Consider the following 22453-nt stretch of genomic DNA (forward strand, 5'->3'; position numbering starts at 1 on the left):
CATCTTTAGATTTCATTTTTCCTTCCAAAGTATTTTAAAGCAGAAAAATACAAAAAAAAGAAACCTGCTTGAAGATGACATTCCTGTATGACTACACATGTTGCTGTATGTAGCAGGCCCTGAGCACTGTCACAACAGAGCATTCTGTGTCAATCATGAACTTTAATTCAATCACTAGCTAACTCAGACATGTCACATATGTTAAATACAATGGTTTAAAATGACTCCAGGACATAGTACCAATTTATATTCCTCAGCCTTACTGCTCCTGTGACATACCAGGCCTGACATATCATTGAACAACAAAGCTAATAATAAAGATTGCATGTGAAATATTATAGCATCTGGTACCTTGACTGCCAAAGCAAATGTTTTCACATAGAAATTAGAAAGACATATTTTAACAAATCAAATGCTTTCACATTTATTCTGATTTTATTTTTTAAAGAGAAAGAAACTTAAATGTCAACTTGAAATGAAATCAAAGTGATGCTCACAACAGAGAATATATCTGATAGAATTATAATGTCATCATTCAGCATGCTGTCAGCAGGGTCAATATTTGCATCTCATTTTGTTTCCTGGCACTCCATCTGCAGAATGTGTCAGTCACCTGAACTTAAACCAGCTGTTAATGCAGTCACTAATATTATTTATATTTTTTATTCTTAAACAATCTGCCTATCCTGTTCTAAGTGATGCATTCATACAAAAATTATCATCCAATAAATGCTCAATTAAGAAAGGAATTACTCAATTTCTCCCTCTAATATAATAAAGGTCTTTTTCTTTAGCAGTTTTTTTAAGTAACAGGTAAAAATCTGGCTATTCTAGATACAAGGCAGTCTTCACTTGTGGAAAGACTGTTTTTATCTAAGACTGGAACAGATCCAGGGCAAGGGCTGTTTAAAACAACATACATTTTTCAAAGAAAGCAAGAACAACAATATGATCCAGTCACAAGATTCATCAAACCTTACACTGTTTATCATAAAAACACAATATGCTTCATTTTGCACAGCTCTCTTATATATTGCATATTGACTTAGACTCACAGAATAAGTTCTGCATACTTTGCCAAGGACTTTAATTTCTAATTGCTTTTAAAGTATGAGGTTGAAAATAGAGCACTTGCCTCATATGTTACACTTTATTCATAAATTCTTTTCCTCCCACTATTTCAGTCATCTCCAAATACAGGAAAGCAACCCTAAGGCGTACACAAACACTGAACTGTTTACAATTAGTCAAAAATTCAAATAAACTCTTGAAAGATTTTTTCCTTAGTTTTGACAGTGTTGGTATTGCTCCTCAACTATGTCCTAAGAGACTCCAGTCAGGTTCTCCTTGCTGCCAAAGAAAGAAGCTGTGACTGAACCTCCCGCTAGCAAAATGTTCCAGCCAGAAACACCCTTGGGGTATCTGACCATGTCAAAATCTGCAGTCAGCTTTTAAAGCTGACTAGAACAACCAAGTTTCTTTTCTTATTACAGTTTTAGTATTTTAACTTTTTCAAACAACCCAACTCCATATGCCAGCCCTGATTACTTCAGGACTCAAACAAGACAAAATGACATCTCTCAACAGACAAAGTGACAGTGGCAGGGGAAGCAACCCAGACCTACAGCATGTGGCAGCTGCAGAACCAAGTTGCAGCACATCTGACTGCACAGCACTTTACCTCACTGCAACACACACTGCAAGGCATACTCACAGCTGCCAGTGCTTTGGTCATAAAGGCACAGCTTATTCTCCTCCAGGTATTGTGCCAGGCTACTGCACACCCCCCACACTCACATGTAAGCCAGAGCAGAGTTAGGGCTGTAGGTCTTTAAGATTACTAGCACTTCCATACTCAGGTAATAACAACTTTCAGTGTATTATTTTATGGAGTCCTGTATTTGCAGCTCTGAAAAGAGGTGATTTAGAGCTGACTTTTGCATCTGCCTAAAGGCATTCAGAACACTTGTCTGTGCACAGTCCTGATAGCAGTAGAGAAGGTCTTCAAAGCAGGAAGTTTTACAACTCTTCTTCAAACACACCTATTTAACCTGCAGACCTGGGGGATTAGTAAGTTTATACAAATGACACCCTGAGTTTCAGGCTTTTCTGTATGTTTTTCAGGTATAAGCTTCTTTTAATAATCTTGAGCCAAACCAGAGAATTTCTTCCCTTTAAGACATCTTGAACTCTTTTCTTAAAGAATATATTTTTACCAGTTTTCAAATGCACAAAGGAATTACCTCTTCACAGTCTTAGGTGAAGGAAAAAAATAAAGACTTCTAGGTATTAAAAAGGATGGTCATAACCCAAGAAAATAAAAGACATTAAAAAATGGCAATTTGCATCTATAGGGGAATAAAGTCAAGTAATAAAGAAAATGAAGATGATAAAGACTTTCAAAACTACAATAGCAGGGTTCAAGCTTAATGAAGAAATGGCAGATAAAAAAAGTTTCTCTCCTTATTTCATTATCAAAATAGAAAAGAGAGAAAGAAACTGAAAAATGAACAAAGAACGCAAGAACCAAAAACAGACATGAAAAGTTAGAGTATACTTACAAAATAGGGAGCTCTGCAAATTTTACACGTCAAATTATCATAAAATGCTTTTTTTGCTCAACTAATACAAAGAGCCCTGTCACAGCTTGAACCTTGAAACCTCAGTGAAGCACAAGCAACTCAAGATTTCTACAATTCACAGTACAAAAATATTTAATGTATTAGAATAGTCAATAACAGAAATATACAGATGAAAGACAGCATTTAAGTGTGCAAAACCATCCTGTGATTACAGGACTGCCAGCTGCAAAATCAGTGCTTATTACTTCCCTGAAGAGCCAGAATGGGTAAAGAAAGAGGTATTCAGGCTAGCAGCAGATACAAGGAAGAATAGACCAAAATAGATCAAGTTCATCTTAACATCAAACAGATAAACTAAAGACACATCCTGGATAAGAAGCAGTACAGCCACACAGTCAAAGTGCTGATCAGGTTTGGGAAATGTGGTTTTTTAGCCCTCGCTGTAGCTAAGCAACTGTTTTCCTGAAGTAAAAAAAAGGATGCCTTGGACAAGAAGCAAATCATACCATCATCCCAGGAAACCTATGCAACATGTATGGGGTGAACATCTTGGTATTCACCACTGTGAGGGCAGGTAAAACTAAATGCTCTTTGACAGCTCAAGCATTCCTGCCACAATAAAGGACACAAAATAATCTATACATCATAAAACAATCTCCTAATGAATCTACCAATTCTTGTCAGTGTCACCATAGTAGCCAACAGATAGCTCTATCAACTTTTCCAGACCCTCTAGAATTAACTTTTCACCAAATAGTTACCAATATAAGTACAGTAAATATTCATACTTTTTACAAAGACAACCACAGGTACTTCTTCAAACATCTGTACAGGATCTGTCTATTGACAGCAGCTATTCAGTCTTTCACCTAGCACCTTTCATACTGGAAGGGCGAAAACAGCTTAAAACTCAGCCCTTCCATGTTGTGAATTTTTTTTTAATAAATTAATCATTTATTAATTCAAAACACACTAGTTTAAAATAGAAAGCACAGAAAAAATGAGAGTATATCAGTGTCTTCTAAAGGAAAAGGAAATTTTTAGTTAGAAGAAAATACGAGGGTCTGTTTTGTGTGATTTTATGGTTTGCTTTGGGTTTGGGATTTTCATTTGGTTTTTTATTTACTTTTTTTTAAGCTAGGTGATTGTGACCAAAACAAGAGAGAGGTCACTTGGTGATTAGTTAGGAATTAATGCATAAGTCTTGACAGTTGCATTGAGTGCATCACACTTCGGCCTTTGAACTTCAGCAACACGGGTAGCCTAGCTATCAAGACACAGCTTCTCATAAGCTACTACGTTTGCTTCATCCCTCCCGTGTTTATCTAGTTATATAAAGTCCAAGCTTTGGGCTTAGGATAACCAAAGATGCTTCACAGAAGGGAACACTGATGACTTGCAAAATAAATCCATTTTTGGGGTACTGAATAGCAGTCTTTTGCTAAGTTTCTTAAAACAGAGATTAAGAGCTTATTCCCAGACTTCAAGAATTTGAAAGCCTCTATTACCTCTGATAACTGCAAAGCAAAAGAAAGTATCTTTAGAATTAGTTTTAAGCAACAAAATTCAAAAAGAAAGCAACATTTACTACAGTTAAAATTCTAAGAAAAAATATTAAAATTTTAAGTTGTACCTGATGATGCTGAATATTCCTTATATTACAAGAAAACTCATGGTACAGGTGGAATTTATCGATATCTTTTTCATTTCCATTTTTGGATGACACTTTTGCCAGTGTTGACTGGATGGAAATGTACCTTTTCTGACATCTGAACAAAAGAAAATCAGATCTTTATAAGGTTTTTTAACATGAAACTTGTTATAAGTCATTACTGCAAAGATCAAGTAAAAATAAAGTTTGGAGTCTGCTAAATTACAAGTTATGTTAACTCTAATTACCTGCAGAACTGGATGACATTTTAATGCTGAGGTGATATAATGTGGACTGACTGTAATATACCAAGAAAAGACACTAGAGCAGAAAACACTGATCACAGCCCTCCTCCTCAAGGGGATGGAAACTCAAGAGCCACCACCTGCACTTCAGTTTGGACAGTTACCAGTTCAACTTCACACAACAAATTTTGGGAAGTTGCAAAAATATTAGAGTAGTTATCCATATAATAGAAATGCAACATCTGTCTTGAACCTACCCAGCCTCAAAATTAATTTCTTGCTTTTTGCATTTAACACCCATAAAAGTTTTCATTATTTTTAGGAACAACAGGGATCCCAAACAGATAGCTTCCTGAATGCCACTCATGATTACCATACATACAACACACTTCAGATCAACAGGATTCATCTGTAAAGCATTGAGTATTCAAATAAGGAACTTCCGGTGGTCAAAATAATGTGACAGTCAGATGGTGACAGCACATCCCTTACAAAACAACCCCTCCAATGAAATTATCACACTGCTCCCAAGGCGGTGCATGTCCTTTGATAACTCTCTTCTCTATCCCAGATGGCACACAGCAGACAAAATAAAACAACAAGTGACTATTACCCTGTCACACCAATGCCCCAGACATGACAAAGTTGGGTAATGTAAGAAAACTTAAATTCAGCTAACACAATTAAAGGATCAGTAAGTCTTGCTTTAAAAACAGACATATTTGTTTGCCTTACTGACTACCAATGCCAAAATCAACCATCACTGCATACTAGTTACAGTGACTGGTGTCAAGCCAGCTATTGGAGCAAGAGCTTAGGCAAATTCACTTCTGAGAAGTTATAGCTTGAAGAAAGTGCAAGGAGGGAAAACTCCCTTGTGGGTCACTAACTTCAAGGGAGATATGCTATATATAGGGCAGAGCACAGAGAGTTTCTCATTCCGTGGGAGTTACAGCATCATGTTATGCCCACAGCAGATCTCTCCTGCACTGACAGCCAAATAGGCAGAAAGGCAAAGGAATGTACGCAAGAATGGACCTAAATCCATCTCACAGGAACACTGTTTTTCACATCATTAAGAAAAAGTCCTGTATCTACATGCTAGGAGACTGCATCTTACTATGTAAGCAAGAAAGTAAGAATGAAACTTACAATTTCCTGATAAAATCCAAGGTATCTTTATCTTTAGCAAAGATGTCTGCTAAAATATGCTGTACTCCAGCTTCTATTTCCTGGATATCTGTCAGCCCTTTGAAGAAAAATAATCATAGAATATGCAGTCACCATAATATACAGTTCATAATTGTAGAAAAAAACCAATTAAAAATTATTTTACACAACTGCACAAGCACTAAGAAAATATGCGCAAGCTGAAAGGAAAGTGATTAATGATACCTGACTGATGTGCAAAGGTTTCAAAGAGTCCTAATTCATTAAAATTTTTTTATCAACTAAAGCTTCCTTTCAAAACCATCTGAAACTATTATATTTTTAATGAGCTTAAAGTGACTAATGCAGTATTTTAAGTCAAATTATATTAAAATTAGAGAAATTTTTTTCTTTTACTTCGATGCTAACATATTTTGACATTTGTGATGTAAATAACGCAATAGTGAAATTGGATATGTAAGTTTAAGTTTTGAGGTTTTAATAAAATGAGTAACTGCAGCAGAAGTCTACATATTTTGCTACGGATATGGAAATTGCAAAAACTTCTTTGCAGGCAATCCTGTCTTTTCTCTGTATAACAGTTTTATGTTTCCACTGTAGTGTAGCAGGAGTTGGCACAGTAACACTTTTGAGGTCAGGGTACCATCAACTTCTCCTGTGAAACACTGAAATCATAAAATGTCGTCAAAGACATGAAGTTATAAATGTCTTCATATCTCTGGAGAGATAACAGAATCATTTAGTTAATTTCCAACACACAGAACCCATTCTTTGCTTCAAATGGCCAGAAGAGGAAGCACATAATTCTCCCTAGCACAGGGATTGAATTAGACCAGAAGCAGAGATAATGAAATAAAACAGACATCTTGTATTTTAATTCAATATATCTAACCCTGCTTCTAGCAACAGTCAGTAATGAAACCGCTTCAGAGGAAACAGCAGGAATTCTAGAGTTGGCAGATGCAGCATTAACTGTCCCCTTCAACACACATTACTGTTCACTCTCTTGCCTGATGGACAGGTTTATTTACACCATTTTAGCAGGTTGCACAGCTCTAGCTGTTCATTATATTGAACCCAGAAGCCCTGCTTCTGACTGGGCTATGAAGTTACACACCACAAAAAAAAATTTCTTGTCCCTTTTTAAGATGAGGAAGCTAAACTTACCTGCCATAAAGAAAATAAATGTGAGAATAAGTTATTAAATGCCTAAACTCACCTGAAGTTGTAAAATTTGGATCCTTACATCTAAGAGTTTGCGTTTCTTATGGTAAAAGTAACATCAGAACACAAAGCTAAGGGAATTTGAAGACATGCATCACATTGAACATGAACTGAGATACACAGGTAGATAATTTAAATCAGATAGCATAAGCCCAAACCAGTCAGAATTTGAGAAGTAATCAAACTTCCCATTCAACAGGCACCACTCACACAGGCATTTTACTGTGTCTACCAGCACATGCTTATGTAATTAGAGAAATTTTTGACCAGGCATACAACTAAAAGGAAGAACAAAGTTTTCTGGTTAGCCTGCATCTTTAACTTTCAAGTGTCTGGCCTTGAAACCTGAACTGCTGTTTTTATTCCAGTTTATTTTTAGTGTAAGTTGAAAAACACTGAGAATTTAAAAGAACCAAATATTAAGATTTGATGAAAACTTTTCTGTACAAATGGCTCATTTCTTAAAAAAAAAGTCACTGTGATCTCAAGTTGTATATAAGCTGTCAAAGTGGCTCCCAAGGGGATAAAAGTGACCCAGTTGAAAGATGTACACAACTTCTGAAGTCTTTCAAATGCAGACCATTATATAAACCTAAGCAGCATTATTTTTAGCATAAAATTGAAAATAGGTGTACTGATTTCAAAAACTAATCTTTATGGTGCAACAAATAGCACTTCCTTCTAAATATATTCTAAATAATTTATCTGAACTTTGACAGTGAAGATTTTCTTTTGGCTCTTCAGACTGCACCAGAACAGTCAGATGTATGGCTGTATGAAGTAGTGATTATGCTGAAATGCAGTAATTTAATAACCAGAATATTTGGTAACTGATTTTTCAATGCAAAATTAGGGGAGTTTTATAAACGATATTTAAATAAAATAAACAGAAGTGAGAGACTAAGAGTCAGCCTTACTAAGGAAGTTCAGTACCTTTATGCTGAAATTCAAAAAGTATGTGTTGGGGCAGGGAAGAATAGAAGTACATCTCTATTTTAACATCATACAGAAGACTGCAGCAATCTTCACATTTTATTGTCAGAGATTGCCCCCTACAGATCCACCCATAACTGCATTCACAAAGATACACAATTCTGCAGTCTATATGTGATCATCATGTTGTTAAAAGTTCTTACTCAAAATCAGAGATTACATCTTCTTCAATCTCTACTGCCATTTAGTAAAAAGTACTTTCCTGTTCACTCCCAATCCCCAATGCCAGGTTTTATCAAGATACACTTTGCTGGGTGACATTTCCTTCAGTACAGAGTATGAACATAGGCCTCTTGTACAATCAGCATTGAATCTTCAGGAAACAATTCAAGTAGAACCATGGAGAGGTCTCAGGTGTGTGGCACGGTCCCCCCTCTCTTCACAGTAAACACACATGTCAACTATAAGGTCTCCAGACTTATGTCTTTTTTACACCATAGTTATTACTATTAACAATACTAAGAGACAGGAAAGGTTGGAGAGTCATTAAATGCGTTAAACGTAAACTCTTACCACATGTTGCTAAAAGCACTGTTGAATTTAAAGTAGTTTCCTAACACCCAGCAACATCAGAACATTTAAAGTAATTACCTTTGTAAAATACTTTCAGGCATTTATAACATTACTGCTCCCAGAAGCAGGGCACTTACCTTTGGTATCGGGTCTAATGTAAGAAAAGAGATTGAGTTCCCCAGGATTCTGCAGAAGGGAGAGAGCAGCAGGTTCTAACCCCAACTGCCTGGCCCTCTGGGCTTTGGTGCCTTTACTCCCAGTTTTATAAGGTGCAGACTTATGACAAAAAAACAAACAAAACAAAACCAGTTATTAAAAGGCAGGGAAGTATTTCAATCATGTTATGCATTTGACATTATGCACTATTTAGTTATACAAAATTACATTTAAGCCAAGGGTGATCTGAAAAAGACTAGAGTACTGACCACGTGGTCTAATTCTTCCAAAGTTCTGCAATTTAGCAATCCTTTTAAAAGGCAACTGGATAGCTTCCCTTCTTTCTTCAATTTCTGTATCGTTGTATGTGTCTTCTTTGCAACAGTACTAAAATGCAAGACAGTAATATTAAAGAGCCATATTTCACAGTGAACTAAAAAGTCTATTGATGTTGTCCTTGTCTATTACACTGCTAAAACTCTCTGAAACCCCTGAAGATTGTATCTCATGTTAATCTTCAACAAACCAAGTTGATAATCCAAAAGTTTCTATTTTTCTCTCTCCAATTAGTCCAAAACTGTATCAAAATATCTTGTGGTACCTTTAGGAAAAATCATCAAATAACACTGATAATCATTACTGCTCTATACATTTCCTTAAGATTGCTGGCCTGGAAGGCAAATGAAAAAGCCCTAGAATGAATCCACACTGATGGGCTCTTACAGCTGTAATTCATATCAAGATAGTTATGCAGCATCAAGTACAGGGCACCAGATTTAAACTCCTAGGTCTTCAATAAGATACACAGAAGCAACAGCAAGCAGCAGAGGCGTTTTGTCATTATTTAAATTACTTGTTCAAACAAGAAGTCTCTCAGGCCACCTTCCCACCTTGAAAAGAACCTCTTGGTAGAGGTTAGCAGGGAGTACAAGGAGGATGACACCAAGCTGACAGAACAGCTGAGAAGTCTGTTGCCTTGCCATCTCAAGGACATAGGGCCAACTCAAAAGCAAGATGGAATGAAAGCAGTCTCATCCATTCTGCAACAAGCTTTGCTGATCATGTCTTTCCTGCAGTAATCTGGGATAGTTTAGCCTGCCCTCCTGATACCATCTAGCCTCAAGAAGTGCTCACACTAAAAGCTTCCCTGCTCCAAGCAGGGAGCCGAGGGATTCTTAGTGATTCTTTTTCTAAGAGTGCAGCTTCCATCTCATCATGCTATGTATTTTCAGCAAATATAAGCCACTCTTTTAGGACAAGCTTTTCCTGTGCAGTTTTAATAAACTGTAAAGAAATTAAGATGTTAGCTTTTCTTTGGCAATTAATAAAGCCATATTTGTTATTTCGAGAAAAAAAAAAAAACAAAACCAAAAACCCAACCTACCAAAAAACCCAGCAAAACCCCAGTTCCTTTACAGCTGTAGTGTGTACAAAGAGGCAAAATAAGGGACACAGAAGCAGCAGCCAGTTGTTACTCAACTCCCACCCAGACCCCTCCTTGTGTTGACTCACTTACCGTAGCTCTTCCAATGTTTGCTGCACTTCTCGCAAGGCGTCAGCCTCCAGGTTATTGATGAGCTCTTTCCGATATCGAGCAATAAAAGGAATAGTGTTTTCTTCTTGAAAGAGCTGAATTAAGTTTGCACACACCCATGGTTCAACATTTGTTATTTCTGACAAGGCCTGTCAAAGGAGAGGAAAAAAACGGACACAACAAACAAACACATTCAAGAGAGATGGTAGATTGCTTTAAACAGCCTCTCATTCAACATTCAAAACCACTCCCAGAACATTACACTGGCCAGCAGAGACTACTGCCCTCCCTAAGACAGGATGCCAGGCTTCTCATGCATCCACACCCAGTATTTCAGCAGGACAGTCAGCAAACAATGTTTCGAGAAACTTGTAACCACAGTAAAAAAAAGTAGGAAGAAGCACCTCTTGGGAAAAAAAAAAAAGACAAGGAAGAAATCAAACCAAAACTGTAAAACAAAACAGAAAGACCATAAACTATACACAACTCAGAAAACTTCGAAATGTTTTTTTAAAGCCAACACTGACATGCCTCATGGTTAAGCTAAACAAACAAAACCCACAAAGCCAGAGCTGATCCAAATCCCACTCAACCAATAACAGGAAACTAGCAATACTACTGACAGTTCGCAAGGCTTGGTTTCTCTTGAAAGTTAAACACGATTTTGTACACATTGAGCTTTCTAAAGTTACAGAGTATCAATATGGAATTCCTGACACACTGTATAAGCAGCCTATCATAGTAACATGTTAACCATAATTTTTTTGCCCTGCACGACAGTAATTATCATAGACCGCTTATATAAAAGCCTTTCAAAAGTTTCATTCTGAAGACTAAAAATATGATAACTCCTGCACAATCATATTCACTCCTTTCAGAGCACACACAAGGACCAAATTCTCCAAATGTATTTCTAGGAATATGTGAGAAAACTGACAAAATTTTACAGCTTTCTTAAGCAGATGTACTAAGGATGATGAATACAATGTGTCCTATCTCAATTCTATTGATATTAAAATCTTCCATGATCACACCCAGGATTCTAGCACAAGAGCTACGCTAAAACTGCCTTCACCTGAATGGCTTCAAAGTTAAAATCCTACAAAAAGATGATATCTACCTTGTTGTCACTGTTGTGTGAGGAATGCAAATCTCCTTCCAGAAGGAACCATAAATTGACAAATACTATCAAATTAGTTTCTACAACTAAATGATCCATACTGACTAAATATTAAGTTGTAAAACTGCATACAGACATCCCAAATCTTTCCCAAAACTGCACACAAGCATCTCTTCCTGTAGGAGTTTCAGCTGTGTACATCCACATAAAAGCCCATTTGTTGATAAAGGAGAAACATGCAAACTGTTACAGGCAAGCTTTGTACTAAGGACACCCAAAGTCATAGATACTAGAATGACATAAAAGTTTGAAGTTTTAAGTTACCAATCAGCATCTATATTTATACACATTTTAGGACAACCTAAGCAAAAGTTAAATGACTACTTAACTTCAGAGGACTGAAATTGTATGTTACGATTCTAAGTACTAATTATGTAGGAAACAGTTTCATTAGTACCTCAGAAAAGGAGAAGATCTCATACCTGTACAATATCCCAGTTCATTTCAAATTCTTCTTTTATTTTTTTGCCTCCCAGATTTTTAACTGGCTTTCCTTCAGGACATGCATTCAACTTAATCTTTTTAGAGGGTGGTTCATCAAATGCAAATTCCTCCTCGCATTTCTCTTGTTTCACTTGTTTTTCCGGTACAGGAAAACTTGTTGAGGGTTTTTCATCATTCTCTAAACTGTTTTGGTTTTTCCCTTGGAATGAATTTATTTCCATTTTTTTAGGTACTTTTGGCTTTCGATTTAAACTTTTTGGTTTCGTGCCTACATCTTCTTCCTTAGGTTTTAGAAGCTGCACTTTATTATCTTCTACAGGTGTAATAGGCAAGGATACATCCTGCCAAAAGACATTGAAATCATATTAGGCACTGACAGTTACAAAGTGGTTCAACATTTCATTTAAACTCTAGAAAGACTTGTTACCAGACATCATTTTCCCAAGTAATGACTCTGTCTGGCAGCGAAATGCTAAGCCAGAAATCAAGTAACCTGAAATGAATCTTGCATGGAGGAAACAATACAAATACACACAGCACACCTGTGATTTAGGAGAGCAAATAAAATTATCCTGCAAAGAATGTAATAAGACTTTCCTTCAAACGACACTGACCTACAGTCTTTGCCTCCATTCATGTCAACAAAACAGGAAACAGCAGGGCAGGGAACCACTCTTCCAAGGTATTAGGTTCCCAGCATGGGAACTGGAACTTAGATTTGGTCTGCCAAGATACAGTTTAGCCTCAGACAAGCTACACCTTCTTTCCTGAATTTCCCCAGAGATCATCTTTAGAAGTCAGAACGACTGGCTTCTGTCATGATACGATCTCAGATGTTAATAGTTAACAGAAGTATCTAATTTTCAATAGAACTGCATTTTATATTAAGCATAATAAAACTGCAATCCTTTCTGGGTCGAACAGCCATGCAAGGAATTGTAAGCACAGGCTGCCTTTTTTTTGCAGTACCCAGACAGTGAAAAGATAGAAAACAACAAAGGTGCAATACCAAAACCAGAGATATTACAGAAAGAACAGAGCCATTTATTTATTTACATTGTTGAAAGATCTCCAGGGGAAACTGCATCCCATTATCATTGGCCAAAATTTTCAAGGAGGACCCTTAGATCTTGGACACTTTGATGCATAACAAAGTCACTTTACCAAGCAAATAGAATATTCACAGGAGCAGTGCAATTGTAGAAAAACTGTTCATGTTACTTCCCAAGAGCAGTAATTAAATGTCTCTTGCTTATAGATACTCACCATCTCCTCTTTTATTGCTACCTTCTTGACCATTTTCCTGGCCATAGGCGACCGTGGAGCAGCAGCTTTTTTAGTTTTTGCCTCAGTTTTCTTTGGCAAATTAGGTCTCCTGGCAATTTTGCTTTTTGGCTCCCATTCCTCCCATTCCTCCTCTTCCTCCTCTGATTCAGAGGTCCTGAAAAACAAATGAATCAACAACATTGCTTATGAGAAGAATTTTAAAAAAATACATAAGCAAGCTAGTTTGAATGTTTTCTGGCATGAAAGAAAGTGAACAGGAAAAATTAACAGAAATGTAGACTCAACAAACACAGGTCTTTCACAGCACTGAAGAGCTAATGGCTTAAACATTTTCCCAACTTTTGTGAAGCTAGTTCCTGGGATGTGTACACATCTGATTCGGTTTGGACAACTGGCAATCCACTTTCACTCTACCTTCATTGTCAGCATGAAGAAGCCTAAGTAATTTGCATTTTATCATTGAAGTTTTGTGCATGAAAACTTTTTAATCAACATCTCAGAAACTGAATGTTGTTCTTATGCAACTGCTCATGCTTAGCATAAACCTTTAAAAAAAATCCTAGGGAAAAAAATGATCTTACGAATTAAGAAATGAAGGTAGCTCTTCTGATTTAAGGGCTTTGGCTACAGATTTCACCCTCCTTGGTAGAGATGACATCTGAAACAGAGGCAAGAAGAGAGAAACATAACATCTGGTTGAAGCTGTAGTCTCTTATTTAGCCCTACAGCTCACTGTCAAATGCGCCCTCATAATGTCTTCAGCAATCACAAAAGTTTCCTCTAGAGTAAGTTTGGTTTTCTTGATACCCAAGAATTTAGGCCACAGTAGCACACATTCAACAATCCTTTCAACTGAGAAAAAAAACAAACCAGCACTAAAACCTCTCAAACAACTTTTCTCTTCACATGGAGGTAGTTTTTTGGCTTACATGTAAAGCTTTTCTAGCAAAAAGGGTACTGGTTCTCAAACATTTTATTGGCCCCATATAGTATGCCAACCTTTCCTCCATCCATCTAAAAAGCACAGCAAATCAAATTAAAATCTAGTAAAGTGAGCTCATATATGGTTTTGATGGGACAGGACAAGACAATTGTCCATTTTCATCTAAAATTTTACATTTAAAGACTGTTGTTCGTACACACAATGAAAACTATTATTTTGAATGAGCTACTCCTTGGAGTACAGAAAGTGCATAGAACAATTACCAAAAGCAAAAACGGAAGGCACACTCTTTCTCCTGATACAGCTATTTTATGAATGTTGTATTTCAGTTAAATAGTTACAGAATTTTTGGCATTAGTTGGGCCCATGAATTTCAATAATCATATCTAGCAGTTTTAGTTAAAAAATGGTAGGTACCCTAAAAATTTTATCTGCCAGAAAATCAAAACTTAAACTTTAAAAGCAAAAAAAAATTCTCGTCATTTATTTCAATTACTACAAAATTCAGAAGCATATTTTACCTATATCTGGTACAATTTCATCATTCTTCACATTTTGTTCTCCAACTTTTTTATACCTTGACCTTTGATCCAGCCTTACTAAAGCGACAGGAACCTTCAAGTCCCATGTTTGCACAATACAAACGGAATAACCATTTTCCAGAGTGCCATTTAACTCAAGGGCAAAACGCCCTTTAATCTAACTTCATTCTGGCCTCTGTTCAAGCACTAGAATGCAACCATTATAAATGGCTTTCAGCAAGTTTTCCTTCTAAAGCAACACAAAAATTTAGGTGACAATTTTCAGCACTGCAGTGGAAGGGGCATTATTGATGCCCATATCAAAAAGCACTATTGGCTCCCTTGCAAAGCACCTTCTTGGAGCAACCATGTTGGTCAATAACAGGTTAGCATTTCTGTGCTGTTCCAGTCACCAAAATTTCATTATGTGAGTCGTTGGAACACACACCTACTGCAGAAAAACACAAATCTCCAAAGAACACAACAAATATTACTCACCTTATCAACTTCCCAGATGCCTTTTCACTGTCAGTTTTGAGACTCATCCAAACTCATCCAACCACTCTGCTTCTCCGTGTTCCTTTGTGCTTTATACCTGAACAATCATTATCACAGTTTTGAATTAATTATGTATTTATTTCCATTACCTCAGAGGCATGAAAATGTTTCCATTTTTATGTCACACTTTAATGTGTGAAAGGGAGACATGAAAAATATTAAACACCAAGATTTCCGAAGTTAGGTAACATCCAAGCCAGATGGATCCCTGATCCACTCTTTTGCAGGCACTGGGACACTTCATGCTTCTTTACAACTAATACAACTAGGTGGATATTCCAGGCAAGTGATCAGTTTTTAAACACTCTACACAGCTTCTTCATAGGTACCCACTGAATCACTGCAAGTAAGAAGGAAAAAGCCAATATACATGGTCTCTTACCTAAGGTCAGCATTGCTGCTACTAAGTAACACCACTCTAAACCTCATGGCCAGTTTGGAACACTCAGCATATCACCACAATAGTTCTGGAGTGTACCCAGAAGCCCAGTAAAAGGAAAACCTCATCTGGAAGATCCTTTTTACTATTAGTATTTCCCCTCTCACTTGAAGTGGCCAAGGGCAGGGTCTCAAAATATCTCAACATTCATGTTATTACATTAAGGAAGATTATGGCAGGAGTAATACTCACTTTATAAAGTTAACTGTACTTCCTGACATCTAATTCTGGTGACCTATCTAACTCTCCATATCTGAAGAAGAATAGGAGATGAGCTCCTTATTAATTCTCCACGAGCAGTCAAGCCGTGGTCAGAAGCCAAAATGGAGCTCTACAGCTGAAAATAAAAACCAATACCAAAAATCCATCTATGAGACAAATATCAAACATGGGGTATCACAAAGGAAAAACATGTTTCCACTGCGAGGTGGGGCCAAGTTATAACCACCTCCTCTTTTCATAATGAATACAACAAACTGTACTACTTATTTGTAGAAAATAATCTTATAGCGACTGCACATATACTTTTTGTTTACAAGAAATAATTTTTACATTAGAGCCCACAGAAATACTTCCTGCTTAACTTCAAATTGCCAGACAGCTGTCTGCTAAATTTTCCTTCTGATCTGCCTGTGCTGGAGTGTGCAAACACCTACATTTAATGACTAAGAAAAACAGACCTTCTGTGATTCACTGCAGAGGGGGAGGCAGGGAAGAGGATGAAAAAGAAACAACTCTAAATGCCACTGATGATGACAGATAACTAATACAGAAAAAAAGCTTAGAGACAGTCCCTGAAGTGAGGCAGGAAGACTCAAGAAACAGGCAAACACTGTCAAGCTCCACATGGGGCATCTACAACACTGACTGCATGACAAGGCACTCAACATGCCAGCTCCGTGTTTCACTTCTGTGGGGACACAGTCCCCCACATCTCCTGCTTCAAGTGTTGAGGGAACTCGAAACAGCTTTATTCACCCTCCCACAGTATGTTAGGAACAAGCCAGTGCAAAGTTGGCCACTTACCTCCTATTATATTTTCTAGAGAGATTTGCTTCTGTGGGAAAACTGTCTTTACCTCTTCCTTCTCTATCAGCTCATTAACCAAACCTCCAAGTGAGAGCTGGTTTCTACCCTGAGGAAAGAAATGACAGATCCTTCCAAATCCAGAAGAATCCCATAGCTGTAGACGAGCTAATTACAAAGCTGAAAAATTAAGAGTAACCTATTTATACCACCATCAGAGCAGAGCAAACATTTTCCCCTTCCGTGTTTCTGTTCAGTTTTACTGTACCTTATCACAGACATTTACAGTGCTTGGTGTTTCCTTATCAGCTGAAGGAAGTAAACATGCAGTACCCTGAGCTGAGCACAAGTTATTCAGCCACTCTGTGCAGGATTTCACCAGCTTGCCAATTGTCAGACTAAACTTCAACAAACTCTGTTCTAACAGCTCTCCCCACATCTGAGTAACATGACTAACATGTTTTTTCTTATTTTATGTACATTCTCAGAAACCTTTTCATTTCAAGTAATGCTGTTCTTTAAGAAAAAGAGTTCTTACTCATCTCACCAACAGTATTTTACTTCCATGGCAGGCAACACGAGCTAGGCTCTGGAAACTTTGGCCTTACCCTCATACTTAAGGTCCCAACTCCTGTTTCACTTCAAATCTGTCTACGTATAATCTTTTGCTTCTGTGCGATAGGCTGAAACCTTAATGCTGAACCTTCACACTAGACCCTTGATCCTCTAGTCCAGGGAATCAAAACTCAACTGCTTGTCCATGTCCCAAATGACAACATGAAACATTGTTGCTTGAAACACTCTCAGCCATCACTAAAGCCTGGCTTCTCCACAAAACTCAGCAGTTACAGTACTTTAAAAGTACACTCCAGGTAAAAATTCAAGAAATTCACAGAACTATTATGCTGTCCAGTGAAGAAAAGCTGAAACTATTTAAATCATTGATATTGTAAATAAATAGGTCCACTCTGCTGGGTCCACTCTCCAAATAGTTTGGCATCAGTTTTATTGCCAGTTATTTTGTTCCCACCTTCACCACATACCCTCTGCATCCAGTGCAAAGCTCCACATCACAATTTGGATGGCTGTAAATAGCACACTTCTCCCTGCCTGTCAGCTACTCATTAAAATAAGGCTACTGTAGTCTGGGGTCAGGCCATGCCAGGAATAAAGACTGACAGAGTAGCTCTCATACTTAACTGTACAAAATCTTAATATGGGTATGCACAAAATATACAGCAAGGAAGTAATAATTTCTCTGGTCTCTCTCCCCAAATAGGTCTAGGCTGCACACAGAATATAAGTAGATTGAGGTTTTAAAGACCTTATTATGTTAAGGAGCAATATAAATCTCATTTAGAGACTGCTGTTCTTTTCAATCTCCCTATTCATGCAAAGGCACAACCCATTAAAAGTAAATTTCTTCACATGTGAACCTCGGTGGCATAAGCAACTGCTTGCAGAAGGAGAAACTTAATAACAGTTTAAAAGTAATTAATTTTAAAAATACTCACTCCCCACCACCATTCTGCAAAACCACAAATAAATCCCTGCACTAGCACACAACTCTTTTGAAGCTCCACCAGTGGAGCAACAATTTTCAGAATCAGAGGTAACTCAAATAGATTCTTCTACCTGAAGGCACAGGATTTAAACAAAAACAACAAAAAGCCCAACCAACAAACAATCCAAAACACATCACCATCACAAACACACTTGGAAATTAATTTCAATTCAGTAAATGCAAAAAGCCTTGTCCAGCTGAAAAACACAAAGACACCTCTGAATCTCTTTTCCAGTTAATCCAAAGCAAAACATTCCTTACAAAACAGGAATCCCTCTATGCAGGAAGCTCCTCAAACTTTGCTCTACAGTCTCTGCTTTTCTAGCACAAATAAACCAGCAAGAATAACAGAATTTTGCATTTTATCTTCTTCTTCAATCTAACAGTACTAGCCAAACCAGCATGTATAACATGAAGCACCTGGGGCAGGACAAAAAGAGCACTACATGAATCCCACATGACAAGTGAATTTCGGATCATTATTAGCCGCAGCAGAATGGCCCACTCCAATAATTACATGGAGGCTCTCAACAGGTTGATTTTGCTTGTCATTTTAAGATACCTTCACTGCATGCCAGAATAACATTTTACATGAAAAAAAATATTAAAGAGTGAACATGCAATAAGCAACATGCAGAAAAAATGCTATGCAGACCAATGGTAGGGCCTTGTATGGAAATCTTTCTGTCTCTCCAGGTTTTTATCCTGGAGAGACAGATCAGCTGAGTTGTACTTCAAAATATAAATCCAACTTACTGTAATCCTCTTGAGGTTAAAACCTTGGAGAACTCCCAGACACTTTTGCTCAGAGAAGCTAGTGCAGATTTCCAAGGACTTTTCCTGCACAAAGCCAGTCAGGCCTGCCTGAGAAAGGAGTTGCAGACACAATTTAGGAGACTCCAGCACTAACGGGAAAACTACAACCACAAAGAAATAGACATACAGGGTACACACATACATCAAAACAGTCCCCAAAGCTAATCGGAGAGGAAAACAGGCAAGACCAGTAGGAACACCACCTACTGCTATTACTTACAGAAGTACCATCAAAAAGGCAAAGCACAAAGACTGTGCCCCTAGAAAGTGCATTCTATCCCATGCCTTTTCCTACAACTACTGGTCCCACCGAGTAAAAGGAACAGCCTGTGTTGTGCAGCACCCTGTAAATGAATCAGAACGGGTCTGCCCAAAAAAAGGGAGGACACTAACACTTTTCATGTAGTTTTCTTTAACCCACTTATCTCAAACCACCTATGAAGACAGACATTATCCAAAATCAGGGGATACTGTTTCTGATGCAGCAACAGATGGCTACATCATGTGCAGTTACTCCTTTTCTCCAGTCCACCAAACCAGCCACACAGTAACATTGCCATCCTGGTTCATTAAATTGGATGTCTTCATTCCCAAAGGAAGACACGCACTTCTGCATGGCTATAGCACAGTTTATCACACCAAACACTCATTTTGGAGGCGTGGAGGCACAAGGTGACTTGAGAGCAAAGTATTGTCTGTTGCTTGGTGACTCACTACCACCTCAAATCACAGCTTTTCGGCCCAGAAACGGGACCGAGATGAAAATACACTTAATGTACTTCAAAGCCCTATTCTTTCCCTGGCGACACCCTGCTTTCTTCAGGTCTGTGGACAGCATTCAAGAGCAAGGGCTAATTGAGCTAAACGCCACCCTCTCCGCTGGGAAGGAGCTCATCTCCCGGGCAGATCCAGGGGAATGAAGCACCTCTCAGTCCCCGTCCTGCCCTCCCAGCCGTCCCGCCCAGTCCAGCCCGGGGGTGCCGCCCGCATCGCGGTCCCGCTGCCCCTCGCAGGGCCGGGCACGTCTGTCCCCGGCCAGAGGGGGTGGGAATGGGGCGGGGGAGGGGGAAGAACAGGCTTGTTTCCTCCTGAACAACCGAGACAACAGCGAACCCCTCGCCTGCCGGGCGCTGCGGCGTGGCACGGAGGACGCCGGGGCCGGTGCGGCGCCGCTGCCCGCCCTGCCTCACCCTCGGCCCCGTCCCGCTGAGGGGCGGGCGGCTCCCCCAGTCGTTACCCCCTGCTGCCGCCGGCTGCCGCGTTTGAAAGGGCCGCCAGCAGCGCGGCCATGGCGGACTCGCCCGCCCGACGCGCCGCGGGGAGGAGCAGGAAGCGGCGGCCGTGCCGCGCCGCAGGAAGCGCGCTCGGGACGGGGCGATGGCAGCACCGCCCCTCGCATCTTCCCAGCCCTTCGCACCGCCCCTCGCATCTTCCCCGCCCTTCGCACCGCCCTTCGCACCGCCCCTCGCACCGCCCCTCGCACCTCCCAGGGCCCCCGCCGCCCTCAGGGCCCCGCCGCTCACAGTGCCCCTTGCTCAGCCCTCACACGGCGCCGTCCCCCTCGGCCGCACCGCCCCGGAGCGCGGGCTGGCGCTGTGAGGGGAGAGCGGTGAGGGCTGCCGGCCAGCGACCCGGAGGCTGCCCCGGGGCCAGAGGATCAGCCGCCTCTCTGTGAAACCAAGGACAAAGGGCGGCGATGTCCGGGTTCGGTTCTGGGGGGATGGGAGTTCGAACGGTGTTTGCCCAGAAGCAGGGTTTTTTCACAGGGGTCTTGGGAAGCAGAAGTCATCGTTGTGTGAGGCTGAGATCAAAGGTGACTGCGGCAGATGCAGAAATAAATAAATACACACCCTTTCAGCCCCCGGCGCAGATAGGAGCATGTGGATCACAATATACGTAGGATGCTCGTGTTCTTTTACCCATGCACACTAAAATTTCTATTATTTTTCCTTATAAGACTTTGCACTCCAGTGCTGGAAAAAGTATCCAAGTGTTAGGTGCCTGCCCTAAACTTCCATCTAAAGTTGTGTTTCCCTGCAGTCTCTACATCTATTCCTTTTCCATCCATATCTTCTAAGTTAGCGTTCAGCAGGGATCCTGTGAAGTGCACATCTTGTGCGAAAAGTGTAATTGGTGCTAGTTTCTGGAGCCATCACCAGAAGGGTGGAGCAAGCACGCTGTTACATTAAAGCCTCCTTTCAAGCCTCCATTACCCTAAAAGGTCTTCTGCTTTGTATCATAAATATTTGTAACTTGTGGTCATAACTACGAGCCAGCTGTCCTCCAGCCTTGGAATGGCAACATCTTAAATGTAACTAAGGTGCTATAAACTTAAATAATTCATAATTTTTCATCTTGACTTTATAATAAATGTGTGCTTAACAGTCTGGAATGATTTTAAACACAATCATGCTCAATGCAGTCTCTCTTTTTCCATGGAGTTTACCTGACCTCTTTAGCGTTCAGATGCCTGGAGAGAGACTTATGCTCATACTTGTCTTTATGCATAGGGTTGTGTCTCTGGTGCCAAACCTTCAGCTGATATAAACTGTCACAGCTCTGTTGATTTAAACAGGGCCTGGGGTTTACACAAGTTGAGTATCTGACTCACAGACCTCAATAGGACTGTCCAGATATTTAAAGGTAATAGAGTGTGTAAACATTCACAGGCTCAGACCTGATTCACTTGGAGTTTTCTCATAGTAAGAACTGAGCAAAGGATAGTTTAGTGTAATACTAGGAAGCATGAAATCAAGTTAGAACATTCGTTTTTCAGAAGAAACATTGTCATTTATAATAGAAAAGGTTTTGATTCTTTGTATTTCAGATCAGATTCTACTCTTATGCCAAAACAGCCTTTACATAAGTATAGGACCTCAGTGCACTATATAACTAAGGACAAAAGATTGTGACTATAAATACCTTAAAAGTCATATTTAAAGACTTGATCTGATTAAATTTCGTAATACTTAGAGTGCAACTTTGTGCAGAATATAAAAATAATGTCTGTGTCATCTGACTCCTTTGATGCACTGCATTAAAATTCCTATGTCTAAGTACATATCATGCAGTCAACTTTACTTCTCTTCTATTAATAGTTTGAAATTAGGTCACTGTTCTTGTAAGGATAGGCTAAGCCTGTGCAACTGATTTAAAAGAAATTACCTATACATAAATGTTTGGGTTCCTTTCTCATGCTCGCCTACAGTGACACCATTCCTTATCTATAATCAGTAATTTTTCTGTCTGTTCTGGCATATGTATTCTATCCTGGCAGGTTTTTGTAGATTTGTTTATAGTGACCCCTGCTGCAAAAGATTAAGATTGACATTTCTCTAAGCCTTTAAAAATATATTTACCCAATTATTTCTGAGTTCAGCACAAAAGAACCAACCAGATGTAAGTTCAAGTATATAAAATTTGAAACTCCCTAATCTGAATAATTTTAGTAAAATTAGTTTAATCATACAATGTCTTTTCCTCTCTTACATGCGTCGGATTTACTTTCTAATGCAACACAATATAGTTGCAACATAAAATAGCTTTTCATTTCCTAGAGGTAAGGTTTGTTCTTTGTGTTATTGTTCTTTGATAAGGGCTAGACTTG

The 22453-nt window shown here is 39.0% G+C and overlaps 1 protein-coding gene across 4 annotated transcripts in view; it reads right to left on the reverse strand.

The window, feature by feature from the left end:
- SRBD1 (S1 RNA binding domain 1) overlaps positions 1–20216 on the reverse strand; it is a 126935-nt gene extending 106719 nt beyond the window's left edge. For 2 of the 4 annotated variants that reach the window (XM_085055000.1, XM_085055003.1), the window contains exons 1-12: positions 20084–20216; positions 18787–18894; positions 16467–16575; positions 14942–15038; positions 13561–13637; positions 12959–13133; positions 11671–12033; positions 10051–10217; positions 8804–8921; positions 8516–8654; positions 5631–5727; positions 4216–4351 (exon numbers count right to left, since the gene is read on the reverse strand). In XM_085055000.1, coding sequence (XP_084911126.1) covers positions 4216–4351; positions 5631–5727; positions 8516–8654; positions 8804–8921; positions 10051–10217; positions 11671–12033; positions 12959–13133; positions 13561–13637 — 1272 coding nt within the window. In that variant the 5' untranslated portion in view covers positions 14942–15038; positions 16467–16575; positions 18787–18894; positions 20084–20216. Of the gene's footprint in view, positions 1–4215; positions 4352–5630; positions 5728–8515; positions 8655–8803; positions 8922–10050; positions 10218–11670; positions 12034–12958; positions 13134–13560; positions 13638–14941; positions 15039–16466; positions 16576–18786; positions 18895–20036 lie in introns of all 4 variants that reach the window. The other 2 variants (XM_085055001.1, XM_085055002.1) reach the window with 2 other exon arrangements.
- Between the last annotated feature and the right edge of the window lie 2237 nt (positions 20217–22453).

Source organism: Lichenostomus cassidix, chromosome 3 (genome assembly GCF_008360975.1).
Source record: "Lichenostomus cassidix isolate B80296 chromosome 3, HeHo_3.0, whole genome shotgun sequence".
NCBI lineage: Eukaryota > Metazoa > Chordata > Aves > Passeriformes > Meliphagidae > Lichenostomus > Lichenostomus cassidix.